We start from the raw sequence: 19,469 nt of genomic DNA on the forward strand, positions 1-19,469 counted from the left end.
AGATAAGCAGCCTCGTATTCCTGAAAGCCCCTTTACTCTCTGTGAAGACCCCCCATCCCCCCCATCCCCCCACGACTATGATTCTAAAGATAAACTGGTCTTAAAAAATGTTTTTTCCCAGCGATCTGTGTGAAATGTGCTCTGTGATGTCACCACAGCCCTGTGTGATGCAGTCTGATGTGTGTGTTCCCCTACTAAATAACCCCCTCTAATAATCAACCACAAGTTAATACTGCACTGCAGTATACTTGGGTTGGGTATAGTGATTTCTATACTAATAAAGACACTAATAATGAGAAAACCACTAATGTATTCCATCTTAAACCACATCTAACCGAATAATTTCACATATCTTCTGCCTAGTCTCCGTGGCTGACAGCTTAAAATTAATAATCCCCTCGTGAAATAACAGTTGCTCTGATTCTCCACGGATCGGCTAACGAGCCAAGCGCTGCCTTAACGATGACTGTGCAGCTAACGCGCTTAACGAGGTCTCCATATGAACGACTTATTACCTCATCCCTCCTGCCTTGCGTCTCATATGGCATCATACCATTACATAACGCACAGCGCATTTACACACGTACCCGAATCACTCAGCGACTCCATACATAATCCATACATACGGCCACGAGCCGCTCGGCTGCCATTGTTGTGCCAAGCATGAATCATCTGTAATCTGACTCTCTGGGGGCACAGATGTGGAGTTGATGTCATTTGAATCGGAGTCAAACTCATTCTGACTCCCGCCTCCTCCTTCTTTCTCTCTCTCTCTCTCTCTCTCTCTCTCTCTCTCTCTCTCTCTCTCTCTCTCTCCCTCCCTCCCCCCCTCAGAGGACGTGTAGTTTCGGAGGATTCGACCTGTCCAACCGCTCGCTGCATGTGGTCAACTCGGGGTCGGATCCCAATGTAAGTTCTGATTGGTTGTCTGTGGGCTGTGGGGGTGCAGGACCAAACCGGACTCCCAGTGTACTCAAACTCTCTCTCTCTCTCTCTCTCTCTCTCTCTCTCTCTCTCTCCCCCTCTCTCTCTCCCTCTCTCTCTCTCCGTCTCCCCCCCCCCCCTCTCTCTCTCTCTCTCTCCCTCTCTCTCTCTCCGTTTCCCCCCCCTCTCTCTCTCTCTCCCTCTCTCTCTCTCCGTCTCTCTCCCTCTCTCTCTCTCTCTCTCTCTCTCTCTCTCTCTCTCTCCCTCCCTCCCTCCCCCCCTCTCTCTCTCCGTCTCTCTCCCTCTCTCTCTCTCCCTCCCTCCCTCCCCCCCCCCCTCTCTCTCCCTCTCTCTCTCTCCGTCCCCCGTCCCCCCCTCTCTCTCTCTCTCCCTCTCTCTCTCTCCGTGTCTCTCCCTCTCCCCCCCCCTCTCCCTCTCCCCCCCTCCCTCCCTCCCTCCAGAGTAAGGACCAGGATGCTATCTACCGGGAGGTGGTCAAGTCTCCCACCACCTCTCGTATCTCCCTGGGCAAGAAGGTCAAGTCCGTCAAGGAGACCATGAGGAAACGCATGTCCAAGAAGTACAACAGCTCAGTGTCTGAACAGGTAGGCACACACACACACACACACACACACACACACTCACACACACACGGACTCAAGCTACTATGGTTCAGGGGGTGGAAGTGTTTGTGTTGGTTACAGAGGAAACATCCAGCTTGCACACACACACACACACACACAGCTGGCTGGCCGTCGCTCAGCTGTCCTCCCACGTCGTTCCGGCGGCCAGTGTGCAGGGCGGAGTGTGTGTGATTCGCCGTGCACTGACTCATGCACTCAGGCACGCCAGCACACCGAGACGGCACTGTGTGTTTGTGTGTGTGTGTGTGTGTACACTGGCTCATCCACACAGCATTCAAACTCACACTTGCGGACGAACAGTCCCATCCACACTGGCCGTGGTCAGAGGCCCTGGCGTTGGCCGTGGCGTTGGCGTGTCCGGCGCCGGGGTGGGGCGTCGCCCTTTAGACCTCGGGTCCAAACACGCCCCCTCGGAGAGAAGTAATCACCGTCACGGTGGCCCCGGCTACACCGACCCAGAAAGGGCGCGCTGCTGAGTCATGATTGTGTGTTGCGCATGGAAACGGCAGACAAACTACCGCCTACCGCCTCCACCGGGAGTCAGGCCGCTATTCTGCATGCCACAGTGCCATCTAGTGGCCGGGTGTGGTACGGCCGCTGTCGACCCAGTAGTACTGAAGATGAGGAAAGGAGGTAAATGTTGCTGTGGATTAGAGCGTCTGGTTTTGATGCTGACGGCCGCTCTTTTTTTGTTTCTCTTCCTGCTCCTCCTCCTCCTCCTCCTCCCTTTCATTCACACCCCCCCCCCTCCTCTGTTTCTCTCTTCTCCTCCTCTACCTCTCCACAACCACCCTCTCCCCCATCTCTCTCTCCACCCTCCTCTCCCTCCATCCTAATCTCTCTTCATCCCCCTCTCCACCCTCCTCTCTCACTCCCATCCCTCTCTCCTCCTCCTCTCTCTCCTCCTCCTCTCTCTCCTCCTCTCTCCTCCTCCTCTCTCTCTCTCTTCCTCCTCTCTCCTCCTCCTCTCTCTCTCTCCTCCTCTCTCTCCTCCTCCTCATCTCTCCTCCTCCTCTCTCCCCTCCTCCCCTCTCTCTCTCTCTCTCTCTTCCTCATCTCTCCTCCTCCTCTCTCCCCTCCTCCCCTCTCTCTCCTCCTCTCTCCCCTCCTCCTCTCTCTCTCCTCCTCTCTCTCCTCCTCTTCTCTCTCCAGTCCAGTCCAGACGGGACCCCCAGTTCGCCCCAGTCCTCCCAGCCAGACTCAGACTCCCTGGAGAAGACTCCCAAGCTGAAGGCGGGGGGGTCCGTGGAGAGCCTCCGCAGCTCCCTCAGCGGACAGAGCTCCATGAGTAAGTGTGTGTGTGTGTGTGTGTGTGTGTGTGTGTGTGTGTGTGTGTGTGTGTGTGTGTGTGTGCGCGCGCGTGCATACAGCAGCAGGAGAGAGATGTTATCACTATGGAAGCGGTTATAGAAGCCGCAGCGACTGAGTTTAGGCACAAGGGGGCGCCATCACCACACTGTTACATTACAACAGCCTTTGACTTGATAGCATTTGCATACATCTTCTATGTGGCCTATATCTCTATCCTTGAGCGTGTGGTCATGGTGTGGTCATGGTGTGGTCATGGTGTGGTCATGGTGTGGTCATGTTGTGGTCATGTGGTCATGGTGTGGTCATGGTGTGGTCATGGCGTGGTCATGTTGTGGTCGTGGCGTGGTTGTAGTGTGGTCATGTTGTGGTCATGTGGTCATGGTGTGGTCATGGTGTGGTCATGGCGTGGTCATGTTGTGGTCGTGGCGTGGTTGTAGTGTGGTCATGTTGTGGTCATGTGGTCATGGTGTGGTCATGTTGTGGTCGTAGTGTGATCGTGGTGTGGTCATGTTGTGGTCGTAGTGTGGTCATGGTGTGGTCATATTGTGGTCGTGGTCGTTCCAGGCGGTCAGACGGTCAGCACCACGGACTCGTCGGCCAGCAACCGGGAGAGCGTGAAGTCTGAGGACGGTGATGACGAGGAGCCCCCCTACAGGGGACCATTCTGCGGCCGCGCCCGCGTGCACACGGACTTCACACCCAGCCCCTACGACTCTGACTCCCTCAAACTGAAGGTACACACACACACACACACACACACATACAGACACACACACACACACACACATACTAACACACAGAGTAGTTCATGTGATTCAGACTCACTCAGACTGAAGGTAACAGGATAGTATAAACGTACTGTACACACACACACACACACACACACACACACACAAACCAACACACTAATGCACACACATACTAACATACAGAGTAGTCCCTATGATACAGACTCGCTCAAACTGAAGTACTGAAAGTAAACACACACACACAGTAAACACACACACACAGTAAACACACACACACAGTAGTCCCTATGCTACAGAAAAGTAGTGTGATAATGTAAACAGACACACACACACACACACCTGATGAAATGCGGCCTCCTGACCGTCTGCTCCGTCCTATGCAGCCATCTCTATTGGCCAGCTCTCTCTCCTGATCTCTCTCTCTCAGCTCTCTCTCCTGATCTCTCTCTCTCAGCTCTCTCTCCTGATCTCTCTTGGCTCAGCTCTCTCTCCTCATCTCTCTCTCAGCTCTCTCTCCTGATCTCTCTTGGCTCAGCTCTCTCTCCTCATCTCTCTCTCAGCTCTCTCTCCTGATCTCTCTCTCTCAGCTCTCTCTCCTGATCTCTCTCTCTCAGCTCTCTCTCCTGATCTCTCTTGGCTCAGCTCTCTCTCCTGATCTCTCTCTCAGCTCTCTCTCCTGATCTCTCTTGGCTCAGCTCTCTCTCCTGATCTCTCTCTCTCAGCTCTCTCTCCCCATCTCTCTTGGCTCAGCTCTCTCTCCTGATCTCTCTCTCAGCTCTCTCTCCTGATCTCTCTCTCTCAGCTCTCTCTCCTGATCTCTCTCTCTCAGCTCTCTCTCCTGATCTCTCTCTCTCAGCTCTCTCTCCTGATCTCTCTTGGCTCAGCTCTCTCTCCTGATCTCTCTCTCTCAGCTCTCTCTCCTGATCTCTCTCTCTCAGCTCTCTCTCCTGATCTCTCTCTCTCAGCTCTCTCTCCTGATCTCTCTTGGCCAGCTCTCTCCCCTGATCTCTCTCCCGATCTCTCTTCACCAGCTCTCTCTCCTGATCTCTCTTGGCTCAGCTCTCTCCCCTGATCTCTCTTGGCTCAGCTCTCTCCCCTGATCTCTCTTGGCTCAGCTCTCTCTCCTCATCTCTCTCTCAGCTCTCTCTCCTGATCTCTCTTGGCTCAGCTCTCTCTCCTGATCTCTCTTGGCTCAGCTCTCTCCCCTGATCTCTCTTGGCTCAGCTCTCTCCCCTGATCTCTCTCCTGGTCTCTCTTGGCCAGCTCTCTCTCCTGATCTCTCTTGGCTCAGCTCTCTCCCCTGATCTCTCTCCTGATCTCTCTTGGCTCAGCTCTCTCCCCTGATCTCTCTCAGCTCTCTCTCCCGATCTCTCTTGGCCAGCTCTCTCTCCTGATCTCTCTCTCCTGATCTCTCTCTCAGCTCTCTCTCCTGATCTCTCTCTCAGCTCTCTCTCCTGATCTCTCTCTCAGCTCTCTCTCCTGATCTCTCTCTCAGCTCTCTCTCCTGATCTCTCTCTCAGCTCTCTCTCCTGATCTCTCTCTCAGCTCTCTCTCCCCATCTCTCTTGGCCAGCTCTCTCTCCTGATCTCTCTTGGCCAGCTCTCTCTCCCCATCTCTCTCTCCAGCTCTCTCTCCTGATCTCTCTTGACCAGCTCTCTCTCCTGATCTCTCTTGGCTCAGCTCTCTCTCCTGATCTCTCTCTCTCAGCTCTCTCTCCTGATCTCTCTCTCAGCTCTCTCTCCCCATCTCTCTTGGCCAGCTCTCTCTCCTGATCTCTCTTGGCTCAGCTCTCTCTCCTGATCTCTCTTGGCCAGCTCTCTCTCCCCATCTCTCTCTCCAGCTCTCTCTCCTGATCTCTCTTGGCTCAGCTCTCTCTCCTGATCTCTCTCTCCAGCTCTCTCTCCTGATCTCTCTCTCTCAGCTCTCTCTCCTGATCTCTCTTGGCTCAGCTCTCTCTCCTGATCTCTCTCTCTCAGCTCTCTCTCCCGATCTCTTAACCTCGTTCTGCCAGCGCTCACCCACCTTCTCCCCCCTGGTTCTTCCAGAGAGGCGACGTGATCGACGTCATCAGCAAGCCGCCCATGGGCACCTGGATGGGCCTCCTGAACAACAAGGTGGGCACCTTCAAGTTCATCTACGTGGACGTGCTGAGCGAGGAGGAGGAGAAGCCCAAGCGCTCGGTGAGGAGGAGGAGGAAGGGGCGGCCCCCCAAGCCCACCTCGGTGGAGGAGCTGCTGGAGCGCATCAACCTCAAGGTAAACTGTTTACATGCTTGTATACATGCGCGCGCGCGCACACACACACACACACACACACACACACTTACACTTGTAATATACACACACACACACACGCATGTAACACACACACACACTTGTAATGTACACATACACACATGTCATGTGCACACACGCACACTTGTAATGTACACACGCGCACACACACACACTTGTAATGTACACACACACACACGTAATGTACACACACACACGTAATGTACGCACACACACACACACACTTGTAATGTGCGCACACACACACACACACACACACTTGTAATGTACACACACACACACACACATTTGTAATGTATACACACACCCATACCTCCCTCATTGTCACTCCCTATCACACCTTAGCCAACCCTAAATTAAGCCCGGAGTATCCAGCCTTTCCCTAACCCGGCCCAGCTGGCCAGGCGAGCTCCCCCAGGCAGTCTGGCCCGTAGGTGGGCTGCTTTTCTGGGGCGAGCCCAGCCCCGGTGGAGCTCCCAAGATTAGAGACCACGCTGGGCCTCAAGGCCCGCTCTCTCCTCCTCAAGGACGGGGCGGTGTTAACCGTACGTCACGGTCGCCCGCGCTGGCACAGGCTGCGTTTTACCCCTCAAGGCCTCCTGCGTGTCCCGACGGCCCATATGCGCCAGGGTGCCTATGCTACGTCCGTCAGCACATACGTAGTCCCGCATTCAGGAGTGGGAGTGCTAGACTAAACACACATTCCCAGAACCCCTCATTACCCACGGCTCAGCGCGTGGACAGGCTTTCCTGTTTCAACTCAGGTGTGCTCCGGTTGGCTGCGTCTGCATCGCGTCAAGCCCGTTATAAAATCTATATTTCAGACGTGTGTATGTTTGGATTTGACCCACTTTGTTTATTTGATGGAAGTTTCTGTCTGCGTGTCGAAATGCGAACGCCGCCTCCGAGACGCCAGTCAAGAGTCGACGTGGTCTCGACAGGAAGTCACCGGACGAGTAACAAGGATGAAGTCCAGCGAGATGACATCTTAACGGGCGTCGCTTTCTACCGGTTCTCTAAACGGCGCTTGGTTTGTGCCTTCTAATCTGGCGGGGTGTATTTGGCGGGCAGACGAAGATAGCAGCCCTGCGTGGTTCCGGCCGGGTTCCGCGTCGCCCTCGTCAGGGTCGACCCGGCGGCGGCGGATCACTGTGATCTCCGCGACAGAAAAGGAAACAGGCATGTTAATGAACGGTCTCCGTGGTGACGCCATGTCTGTGTGTTCTGCCCCCGAGACGCGCGGGTCAAACAAACTTAGAAAGCGCCCAACCACTTTCCACGGTTTAAGTGGCGGACAATTATGATTGGTTTAAGTGGCGGACAATTATGATTGGTTGAAGTTGATGTTGTTTGCGGTGACTGTTCTGGACAGAGCTAGCCTGCAATTCTGGACCAGAGGGCTTTCTGGGGACATTTTTTTTGTTCTATTCCACTACTGTGTGTGATATTGTACCTCCACGGATTGTAATGACTGTGTGTGTGTGTGTGTGTGTGTGTGTGTGTGTGTGGGGGTGGGTGGGTGTGTGTGTGTGTGTGTGTGTGTGTGTGTGTGTTTGTTTGTGTGGGGGTGGGTGGGTGTGTTTGTGTGTGTGTGCGCGTGTGTTTTTGTGTGTGTGGGGGTGGGTGTGTGTGTGTGCGCTTGTGTGTGTGTGTGTGTGTAGCCTAGCCTCGTCTCATGTGGTTCCAGGGTGGGTAAGGGAGGGAGGGTCACCCTCATCACTGTCATCCCCACCCTGCCTCTACCGTAACTTCAACCACTAGTCTGGCTCACAATCTGACGTTTCACTTTCACATCTCTGCACGTCAGCATTTTTCCGTTGTAACGCGCCCTGTTAAAGACTACTATGAAGGCTGCGCGATACTGTACAAAGAAACATAATAGTTTTTCACTAGCCTCTCACAGTCTAAACAGCTTGTTGTAGCTGGCAGTCAGAACTTGGTTAAGATGTGTTTGATCTGTAATTCCCGACTGCACTACTGTACCTGAGGGTAACCCTTGAAGGATCTGGTCTGGTCGTAGGCATGCTGGTACTTCTGTCCTAGCCTTGAAGCCAGACTTCCTTGTAAAAAGGTTTTTGCAATACGTGTCTAAAACTTTTTTTTTTTTTTTGCGAGTCAGCCTGTCTTCCAGACTCGCTCTGTCCTGCCCACCCTCAATCCTTGAACACTGAATGGATGACAGTCAATGGTATCGACAGTGGAACATTGCCTTCCGACGGGATTAATGTCTACATTGTTATTTATAAATGTGTCAAATTCATTTATTTTATAATTATTGTACAGGCATTTGTATTGCAATTGACTGTTTTTTGTGTGATCAGATCTGACTTTTTTGGGGCTAAATTTAGTGCAAGCCAGGTAGCTAAAGTTAGCTTTCAAGCTAGCATATCCAGTTCTCTTGGCATATGTGATGAGTTCCATGCATTCGATTCCCCCCGGTCCCGATGGACGCCATCTTAACCGAGTACACCTCAACCTAAGTAACCCCCCCCTCACCCCCTCCCTGCAGGAGCACATGCCCACCTTCCTGTTCAACGGCTACGAGGACCTGGACACCTTCAAGCTGCTGGAGGAGGAGGACCTGGACGAGCTGAACATCAAAGACCCTCAACAGAGGGCTGTGCTGCTCACCGCAGTGGAGCTGCTGCAGGAGTATGACAGTGAGTACACACACACACACACACACACACACACACACACGTGTGCAGGCTTGCTAGTCACTACCCACCCAATGTTCCAACACACACACATTTCCAATCTGTCTCGCAGCCCTGATCAGTTTGAGTACTGAGGTTGACTCAGTATGTTTCTGACCACACGGGGTGTGTGTGTGTGTGTGTGTGTGTGTGTGTGTGTGTGTGTGTGTGTGTGTGTGTGTGTGTCTGTCTCCAGGCAGCAGTGACCCGGAGCGCGGTGGCCTGTCAGGCTCCCAAGAGAAACTGCTGTCCGAGGGCCACAACCTGGTTGGGGACTCCCCGCGTGACTCTGGATGCTATGAGAGCAATGAGAACCTGGAGAATGGTAATGATAGCCTAGCTTAGCCTAGCCTAGCCCTAGCGGAATGCTAATGGGATTTGCCTGGCCATAGCCTAGCCTGGGCCTAGCCTAGCGTCATGTCCAGGGGGTGTACTTGTACTTCAAGCCGCCCCACGCGGAACCAGGAGATAGGCTCCTGCCCTAAGGGCCGCTGGGCTCCAGAACCATCGGTTCTCAAGGCTCCGATATCAGCCGCAGATCTGATGGTGACGTTGCCGCTAGCGACGCAACAGCTGATCAGGTCGGTCATTCGACGGTCAGCGAAGCCACCGCGCTCCTCCCAGTAGGGGGACGTCTAAATGAGCAGCCTCTTCGTGTTCTGGGCAGCCCCCCTTGTCCTCTTCGTGTTCTGGGCAGCCCCCCCTGTCCTCTTCGTGTTCTGGGCAGCCCCCCTTGTCCTCTTCGTGTTCTGGGCAGCCCCCCCCGTCCTCTCTGTCTCGCCCGGCCGCGACACGCTCTTCTCACTTTTGACAGGGCTGTCGTCGCTGTGGTAACCGGCGTCACAGACACAAAAGGTGTGCGCTCCTCACTGAGGCGGAGGTGTGTCTGTGTGTGGGGGTCACCCCCGCTCCCAGGTGATAAAATCAGCCTAAATGACTCCTCTGAGACTGTTAAAGATGTTAGAGTGTGCATGTATGCTGTTAAAGGTGTTAGTGGGCATGTATGCTGTTAAAGGTGTTAGAGTGCATGTATGCTGTTAAAGGTGTTAGAGTGCATGTATGCTGTTAAAGGTGTTAGAGTGTGCATGTATGCTGTTAAAGGTGTTAGAGTGCATGTATGCTGTTAAAGGTGTTAGAGTGCATGTATGCTGTTAAAGGTGTTAGAGTGCATGTATGCTGTTAAAGGTGTTAGAGTGCATGTATGCTGTTAAAGGTGTTAGAGTGCATGTATGCTGTTAAAGATGTTAGAGTGGGCATGTATGCTGTTAAAGGTGTTAGAGTGCATGTATGCTGTTAAAGGTGTTAGAGTGCATGTATGCTGTTAAAGATGTTAGAGTGGGCATGTATGCTGTTAAAGGTGTTAGAGTGCATGTATGCTGTTAAAGGTGTTAGAGTGCATGTATGCTGTTAAAGGTGTTAGAGTGCATGTATGCTGTTAAAGGTGTTAGAGTGCATGTATGCTGTTAAAGGTGTTAGAGTGCATGTATGCTGTTAAAGGTGTTAGAGTGCATGTATGCTGTTAAAGGTGTTAGAGTGTGCATGTATGCTGTTAAAGGTGTTAGAGTGCATGTATGCTGTTAAAGGTGTTAGAGTGGGCATGTATGCTGTTAAAGGTGTTAGAGTGTGCATGTATGCTGTTAAAGGTGTTAGAGTGCATGTATGCTGTTAAAGATGTTAGAGTGGGCATGTATGCTGTTAAAGGTGTTAGAGTGCATGTATGCTGTTAAAGGTGTTAGAGTGCATGTATGCTGTTAAAGGTGTTAGAGTGGGCATGTATGCTGGAGACTTTAGTCCCCCGTTCAGCAGCACTAGTGAATAAAACAGCCAAACTGGAAGTGAGTGAGCGAGTCCATTTTGTCAGCCTCTGGGAAGCGAGGTGGTGGGGCTGTGATGGGACCAGGCTCCTGTGTCCCAGCGGCTGTCTGGATCGTGCGGCCGTGTCTGGCACTCTGGATCGTGCGCTCGTGTCTGGTTCTCTGGATCGTGCGGTCGTGTCTGGTTCTCTGGATCGTGCGGCCGTGTCTGGTCCTCTGGATCGTGCGGTCGTGTCTGGTCCTCGACAAGCAGCCTGACTCACTGTTGTTTTGTTTATTTACCTTAATAGAGGGGGGTGGGACGAGTTAAGCCTCTGATACACTAGAAGACTTTCACAATCTGAACAGATTATGGAATGACTGAGAGTATACACTAGACGACTGGCTTCTGAGAGTATACACTAGATGACTGGCCTCTGAGAGTATACACTAGATGACTGGCTTCTGAGAGTATACACTAGATGACTGGCTTCTGAGAGTATACACTAGATGACTGGCTTCTGAGAGTATACACTAGACGACTGGCTTCTGAGAGTATACACTAGACGACTGGCTTCTGAGAGTATACACTAGATGACTGGCTTCTGAGAGTATACACTAGACGACTGGCTTCTGAGAGTGTACACTAGACGACTGGGAGTATACACTAGATGACTGGCTTCTGGGAGTATACACTAGATGACTGGCTTCTGAGAGTATACACTAGATGACTGGCTTCTGGGAGTATACACTAGATGACTGGCTTCTGAGAGTATACACTAGACGACTGGCTTCTGAGAGTATACACTAGATGACTGGCTTCTGGGAGTATACACTAGACGACTGGGAGTATACACTAGACGACTGGCTTCTGAGAGTATACACTAGACGACTGGGAGTATACACTAGACGACTGGCTTCTGGGAGTATACACTAGACGACTGGGAGTATACACTAGACGACTGGCTTCTGAGAGTATACACTAGACGACTGGCTTCTGAGAGTATACACTAGACGACTGGGAGTATACACTAGACGACTGGCTTCTGAGAGTATACACTAGACCACTGGCCTCTGAGAGTATACACTAGACCACTGGCCTCTGAGAGTATACACTAGATGACTGGCTTCTGGGAGTATACACTAGATGACTGGCTTCTGAGAGTATACACTAGATGACTGGCTTCTGGGAGTATACACTAGACGACTGGGAGTATACACTAGACGACTGGCTTCTGGGAGTATACACTAGATGACTGGCTTCTGAGAGTATACACTAGATGACTGGCTTCTGAGAGTATACACTAGACGACTGGCTTCTGGGAGTATACACTAGATGACTGGCTTCTGGGAGTATACACTAGACGACTGGGAGTATACACTAGACGACTGGCTTCTGAGAGTATACACTAGACGACTGGCTTCTGAGAGTATACACTAGATGACTGGCTTCTGGGAGTATACACTAGACGACTGGGAGTATACACTAGACGACTGGCTTCTGAGAGTATACACTAGACGACTGGCTTCTGAGAGTATACACTAGATGACTGAGAGTATACACTAGACGACTGGCTTCTGGGAGTATACACTAGACGACTGGGAGTATACACTAGACGACTGGCTTCTGAGAGTATACACTAGACGACTGGCTTCTGAGAGTATACACTAGATGACTGGCTTCTGAGAGTATACACTAGACGACTGGCTTCTGAGAGTATACACTAGATGACTGGCTTCTGAGAGTATACACTAGATGACTGGCTTCTGAGAGTATACACTAGATGACTGGCTTCTGAGAGTGTACACTAGACGACTGGCTTCTGAGAGTATACACTAGATGACTGGCTTCTGAGAGTATACACTAGACGACTGGCTTCTGAGAGTATACACTAGATGACTGGCTTCTGAGAGTATACACTAGATGACTGGCTTCTGAGAGTATACACTAGACCACTGGCTTCTGAGAGTGTACACTAGACGACTGGGAGTATACACTAGATGACTGGCTTCTGAGAGTATACACTAGACGACTGAGAGTATACACTAGACGACTGGCTTCTGAGAGTATACACTAGACGACTGGGAGTATACACTAGACGACTGGCTTCTGAGAGTATACACTAGACGACTGGCTTCTGAGAGTATACACTAGACCACTGGCCTCAGAGTATACACTAGATGACTGGCTTCTGAGAGTATACACTAGACGACTGGCTTCTGAGAGTATACACTAGATGACTGGCTTCTGAGAGTATACACTAGACCACTGGCCTCTGAGAGTATACACTAGATGACTGGCTTCTGAGAGTATACACTAGATGACTGGCCTCTGAGAGTATACACTAGATGACTGGCTTCTGGGAGTATACACTAGATGACTGGCTTCTGAGAGTATACACTAGACGACTGGCTTCTGAGAGTATACACTAGACGACTGGCTTCTGAGAGTATACACTAGATGACTGGCTTCTGAGAGTATACACTAGACGACTGGCTTCTGAGAGTATACACTAGATGACTGGCTTCTGGGAGTATACACTAGATGACTGGCTTCTGGGAGTATACACTAGACGACTGGCTTCTGAGAGTATACACTAGACGACTGGCTTCTGAGAGTATACACTAGATGACTGGGAGTATACACTAGACGACTGGCTTCTGAGAGTATACACTAGACGACTGGCTTCTGAGAGTATACACTAGACCACTGGGAGTATACACTAGACGACTGGCTTCTGAGAGTATACACTAGATGACTGGCTTCTGAGAGTATACACTAGACGACTGGCTTCTGAGAGTATACACTAGATGACTGGCTTCTGAGAGTATACACTAGACCACTGGCCTCTGAGAGTATACACTAGATGACTGGCTTCTGAGAGTATACACTAGATGACTGGCCTCTGAGAGTATACACTAGATGACTGGCTTCTGGGAGTATACACTAGATGACTGGCTTCTGAGAGTATACACTAGACGACTGGCTTCTGAGAGTATACACTAGACGACTGGCTTCTGAGAGTATACACTAGACCACTGGCCTCTGAGAGTATACACTAGATGACTGGCTTCTGAGAGTATACACTAGATGACTGGCTTCTGGGAGTATACACTAGACGACTGGCTTCTGAGAGTATACACTAGACGACTGGCTTCTGAGAGTATACACTAGATGACTGGGAGTATACACTAGACGACTGGCTTCTGAGAGTATACACTAGACGACTGGCTTCTGAGAGTATACACTAGACCACTGGGAGTATACACTAGACGACTGGCTTCTGAGAGTATACACTAGACGACTGGCTTCTGAGATTATACACTAGACGACTGGCCTCTGAGAGTATACACTAGACCACTGGGAGTATACACTAGACGACTGGCTTCTGAGAGTATACACTAGATGACTGGCTTCTGGGAGTATACACTAGATGACTGGCTTCTGAGAGTATACACTAGATGACTGGCTTCTGGGAGTATACACTAGATGACTGGCTTCTGAGAGTATACACTAGATGACTGGCTTCTGAGAGTATACACTAGATGACTGGCTTCTGAGAGTATACACTAGATGACTGGCTTCTGAGAGTATACACTAGATGACTGGCTTCTGAGAGTATACACTAGACCACTGGCTTCTGAGAGTATACACTAGACCACTGGCTTCTGAGAGTATACACTAGATGACTGGCTTCTGAGAGTATACACTATTGTTCATTTCACAATTGGCACTCCGACTACCCCCAACTAGTGCAGACTGCTGCTGACTAGGACAGACTCGGCAGGATTGTGAATCGTGTATAAAATCGGGCATAATATGTTGTAGGCAAGGCAAGGCAAGTTTATTTATAAAGCACATTTCAGCCACAGGGCAATTCAAGGTGCTTTACATGAGACATTAAAAGCTTTAAAACAAAAAGCAAGACATTATAGACATTTAAAACAAAAAGCAGGACAAATAGAATACAGGAATAAAAGTTCCAGTGTAGCGTATCCTCAGCTTTACTGGTTATTTGTCTTAATGGATTGAGGATTTGTCTCGTGATTGAGACCTTGGCTTAGTGACTGTGTTCTTTGGCAGGTTTCATACTGACACACAGACACACACACACAAACACACACACACACACACACACACACACACACACACACAGGACGGTGTGGGGGCGGGCTGCATGCACTGACAGGAAGCAGCAACAATGCTAAGAGGAAGCTGCTCTGAAAGGGGAAGTGAGGTGGCAGGTTCTAGAACACAGTGTGAAACCCCCCACCCTCGCTATACAATACACACACATCAATACAACACACACTCTGACTCACAGCTGGGATTGAGTGTTGTGTTTTCACCTTTGACTTAATAACTGAAGGTTCTAGTAGTTGTAGTACTTTATCCCTGGGGGAAATTCACAGTCACAGCATCAAACGACAACAAAGTAACACAGACTAGAATACACATTTACAATATAATCTACACATTTACAATATAATCTACACATTTACAATATAATCTACACATTTACAATATAATCTACACATTTACATCTAATCTAGTCTAGATGTTCTAAACTACTAAGTCATTGGTCCTAGCAGGGTAGGAATTTCATTTTTGGGGGCATTTGACCTTCGGTGTCATTCCATCTTGACACTGAGATTTGAAGCCTACGAATGAATGACTTTAAAGCAGTAGTTCAGTGATCTCTTTAACTGAATGGTCTCCTGCAGGCATTCCCAAACTGTGAGGCGGGAAGAGGGGAAAAAAGGAAAACATTTTTTATTTTTGAATTTTCTGCTGCGACTATGCTGTTTCTTGGAACTCGATTTAGGCTTGAGCTCTACTCCCTTGTAGAGGGGATTTGGAATGCAAAGAATATGGTGCCAAGTTTGGATGCAGTTGATGTTCAAATCCCGGATCCTCCTGTCCACGTGTCCTTGGGCAAGACACTGAACCGCAAATTGCTCCCAATGAGCAGGATAGCACCTTTCATGGCATCCACCACCATTGGTGTGCCAATGTGAGTGTGAATGGGTGAATGAGAGGCCATTGTAAATCGCTTTGGATAAAAGCGTGTGCAGTCCGAACTGCCCATTGACGTCAGGACAGCAGAGTCGTTACCCATCTTTCGTCGCAGGCTCAAAACTCATCTCTTCAAGAAGTACTACCACAATCATCCCTCTTAAGCACCTATTGTATTTTAGATTGCTATTCTTGCACTTTGCCTTCAGCACTAGATTTTGCTCTTAGTCACTTGTTTTATAAAGGAAATGCACTTGTGAGTTCTGGCAAGTGGTAGTACATTGGCTTTTCCTACGTTTAATGCAAGTTGCTTTGGATAAAAGCATCAGCTAAATGACTGTAATGTAATAATGTAAATGTAATGTTGTCTGCACAGATTCTGTCTGACACCAGTGCTACCTGCCCCTGGACCTCCCTAGGGGAGACCCCAAATCTACTGTAGTCCTGCATGGGGTCCCTGATCCTAGTGATGTTTCTCCAATGAATGCTCCTTCTTTCCTGTGCAGCATGTGTGCCTGGATGATTGACACCTTTGGAAACACTGAGCAGAGGGAGAAGTACTGCCCTGATCTCTGCACCATGGACAAGTTTGCCTCCTATTGTCTTACTGAACCAGGCAAGGCTCTGTTAGTTCTAGTCTAGGTCTTTCTGTGTGTTTTCTTTATGTCTTTAAGTCTGTGTGTTATTATGTCTTCTTTCTGTGTGTGGTCTGGCACCCGATGAGTTCTTGATGCAACTATGTTTCTTTGTTTGTGTGATTCTAGGAAGTGGAAGTGATGCTGCATCCTTACTCACTAACGCACAGTTGAAAGGAGACTGCTATATTCTGAATGGCTCTAAGGTACATTTGCTCAGATTTGCATTATTTTAGTTGTAATGTTTGTTTAAAAAGTTTTCCCTCAGTGTGTGTGTGTGTGCGTGTGTGCGTGCGTGTGTGTGTGTGTGTGTGTGTGTGTATCCTGTTGCAGGCCTTCATTAGTGGTGGTGGAGACACAGATGTATATATAGTAATGTGTCGAACGGGAGGAAAGGGCCCAAAGGGCATCTCTTGCCTTGTAGTGGAGAAAGGAACTCCGGGACTGAGCTTTGGCAAGAAGGAGAAGAAGGTACTTACCATTTACATATGTATTTTTATGAAACACAGAATATCTCAGCCATGTCCACTAGGTGGTGGAGCTGAGCCATGTATTTGGTCTAAATCAGGGAATGCAATGATTCTTTTAACAGACTGAAGTTCTTTTTTTTTTTTTATCTCAAGATGGGATGGACCTCTCATCCAACCAGAGCAGTGATATTTGAGGACTGTGTCATACCAGTGGCCAATCGGCTGGGCCAAGAGGGACAGGGATTTAATATGGCCATGAAAGGCCTGAATGGTGGCAGGATCAACATTGGGGAGGATTTAGTTAATCACTTCTTCGTTATAGGGCTTTATTTTATTTATGTATTTATTTATTTTACTACAGTATAGATTTTGAAGCAAACCCAATGTTGTCTAATACATTGTACTGTGACTTCTCACTGCAGCTTCCTGTTCTCTTGGGGCGGCTCATGCATGTGTGCAGCTCGCGAGGGATCACCTATTAGTGCGTAAGCAGTTTGGTGAGACACTTTCCAACAACCAGGTACACGGCCCTTTCACCAAAGAAATTAGTCTCTTCTAAAATGTTTGTTCCATTCTGTGTGTGGTTGGACTTGATACTGTATAATAGCTGACTTGTACCCTTGATGTGTTCTTGTAGTTCCTGCAGTTTAAACTGGCTGAGATGGCCACTAGTTTGGTTGCGTCCCGTCTGTTGGTGCGCCAGGCTGCTGTGGCGCTGCAGGAGAACAGGTCTGACGCTGTGGCCCTCTGCTCCATGGCCAAACTGTTTGTCACAGATGAGTGCTTTAATGTAAGTTACCGCCTGCAGCCGTCTTTCAGAAGTCAATGTGACTTATAAAATACAATTACAACGGTACTGTAGGTACTTTGATTATTGGGGTGCAACAGGCTCACTTATCTGACACTGAAGCCGGTAGTGAGGAAGGCTACTCTGTTGGATTGGATTACCATAAACATCATCCCCTCCAGGGGTTTTGAGCTCTATTGCCATCAATTTGATGAGCCTGAGTAGGAAATTAACATGCATGAGATTTGCACATTGCGCATGCATTTTTTGCATTGTATACTGTATATCATTCTACACATTTGTGTGATTAGTGTGATGAAGATGTGTTTCTGTTTTAACACCCCCCCTTATAGGACATAAAACATTGATAGATTGATTGGTTGATTGATTTCCACTGAGAGAAATTGCTCAAACAATTATGTAGATTAAATCGTATCAGTGTGCATTCTATGAAGGATTTTAGTTCTGCCTTGTTAAATTGGATTGATGTGGTTCTCAAGCTGAACACATGCAGTTCATGTTTGTCATTCCTCAACAGATTTGCAACCAGGCTCTCCAGATGCATGGAGGATATGGCTACCTAAAAGACTACGCAGTTCAGCAGTTTGTAAGGGACATCAGGGTGCATCAGATATTGGAGGGTAAGTGTTTAAAATACAATGTCCACTCCAGTAATCTCTGTAATAATGGCAGTGTTATTTCTGCTTATTTTGAATAGCAGGTCCGTTTGGGAGGCTCTTCTTGACCACTACCATTGACATAGTAAGTACCTCTAACTTTCCATGTCTCTCCCTCTCTCTCTTTGTTCAGGAACAAATGAAGTGATGCGGATGATCATCTCCAGAAGTCTTTTGATGGACTTGTGATGAATGCTATTCCATAACCTCCCTAACTGGACTTTATCTTGACTCGGATGGTGATGACCACTTTGGTGATGACCACTTTTCCTGTGAGCTGTTTGTCTATGACTGGTTTCCTCTAAACTAGTGTAACTGATGACATAGTTGTGAGATAACTTTAGGCTACTGCAGTCATCCTCTGTGTTTATGGTATTATATCATGTTACGTAAATATGCATTTAGTTTTTAAAAGTTTTTTTTTATTTTTTATGAGAGCTACTTATTGAGATTAAGGCATAATTTGCCCCAGACATGCAAGGTCTCTTTCCTCACTGGTGTATTCTATGACTACAGATGTGTTTGATACTGTAATATAGCATTGGGATGAAGAATGTCAGGCTGTTGTACAGCAGAAAAAAAACATTTTTATCACATCATGTCAGTGCTGAAATCAACTAAATTTAAATTTAAATTTATCTGTCCAGGACAAAGTGGCCTTCCTTGTATTTAATGTTTGCGATTTTCCTTGGTTTGGTGACTACAGATTATGCAGTCTTTTTTGTAGACTGAAAGACAAATTAAAATGTTGAATGCACACAGGCAGGTAGGCTGACAAAGTAGTTCCATGATATATTGTACTATGTATGGTACTCAAATGACATACCATCCAGTCATTGTCAATTACACTCCAAATAAAAGTTTTGTCTGTTCCACTTGCCCAAACAGTTTTTAAGATGCACTTAGCCTACGTATACTGGTACAGTAGTTAGAAGATGTAAGGAAGTCTTAGAAAAGATCATTTACAGGCTTGTTTCAAACAGATACAAGATCTTGTTAAGGGCAGCCCTTATAGAAATTATTACTGTTTCAACATGTTAAACATGTTTATTAGAAAAGATGTAGCCACAAAGTAATGGCATAATGAAACATAACTCATAAATCTCAAATCCTTTGAACATGGACACTCCACACAATGGATAAAATATAGGCTACATTCCAAATACTTTTTAAATGTACTGTATTAATAACCTCTCAGTATACAGTACATGTATCACTGTATGTGATAAAACCACAGGAACATTGGATTATATAAGAAGTTATTATTACAATAGATAATTTACAAATATGGGTCATAGTATGTCAGAATTCAGCGATGACATCCTAAAAACACCTCGATAGTAAGTTGAAAAGAAAATGAAAATCTTTCAAACTGCAACTTAAATCATCGGACAATGTCCAGAATCATCACTAGGCTTTCCTGCAGAAAACACCTCTTATTCAGAGTGCCTTTCTCTCAAAGAAGTTGTTTG

At 48.2% G+C, this 19,469-nt stretch overlaps 3 protein-coding genes across 3 annotated transcripts in view; 2 read left to right on the forward strand and 1 right to left on the reverse strand.

Annotated features, from left to right (window-relative positions):
• Window positions 1-9,452, forward strand: part of LOC311328804 (uncharacterized protein) — a gene marked incomplete at both ends in the record, with an annotated part of 53,321 nt that extends 43,869 nt beyond the window's left edge. The window contains 8 exons of the mRNA XM_084462715.1: window positions 835-909; window positions 1,386-1,529; window positions 2,721-2,856; window positions 3,444-3,613; window positions 5,674-5,883; window positions 8,432-8,586; window positions 8,819-8,943; window positions 9,316-9,452. Of these exons, the coding sequence (XP_084318841.1) occupies window positions 835-909; window positions 1,386-1,529; window positions 2,721-2,856; window positions 3,444-3,613; window positions 5,674-5,883; window positions 8,432-8,586; window positions 8,819-8,943; window positions 9,316-9,452 (1,152 nt within the window). The remainder of the gene's footprint in view (window positions 1-834; window positions 910-1,385; window positions 1,530-2,720; window positions 2,857-3,443; window positions 3,614-5,673; window positions 5,884-8,431; window positions 8,587-8,818; window positions 8,944-9,315) is intronic.
• Window positions 1-19,469, reverse strand: part of LOC311328820 (mitochondrial adenyl nucleotide antiporter SLC25A24-like) — a gene marked incomplete at both ends in the record, with an annotated part of 358,532 nt that overhangs the window by 190,489 nt on the left and 148,574 nt on the right. The window lies entirely within an intron of this gene.
• On the forward strand, window positions 15,936-18,765 carry LOC311328792 (isobutyryl-CoA dehydrogenase, mitochondrial-like; the record flags this gene model as incomplete). Its single annotated transcript, XM_084462704.1, has 8 exons — window positions 15,936-16,044; window positions 16,193-16,269; window positions 16,397-16,534; window positions 16,687-16,822; window positions 16,956-17,053; window positions 17,171-17,323; window positions 17,859-17,961; window positions 18,131-18,765. The coding sequence occupies 8 exons, from the start codon at window positions 15,936-15,938 to the stop codon at window positions 18,184-18,186; spliced, it is 870 nt and encodes a 289-aa protein (XP_084318830.1). The 3' UTR covers window positions 18,187-18,765.

The sequence above is a fragment of the Borostomias antarcticus genome, assembly GCF_949987555.1.
Source record: "Borostomias antarcticus genome assembly, contig: scaffold_62, whole genome shotgun sequence".
Lineage (NCBI taxonomy): Eukaryota > Metazoa > Chordata > Actinopteri > Stomiiformes > Stomiidae > Borostomias > Borostomias antarcticus.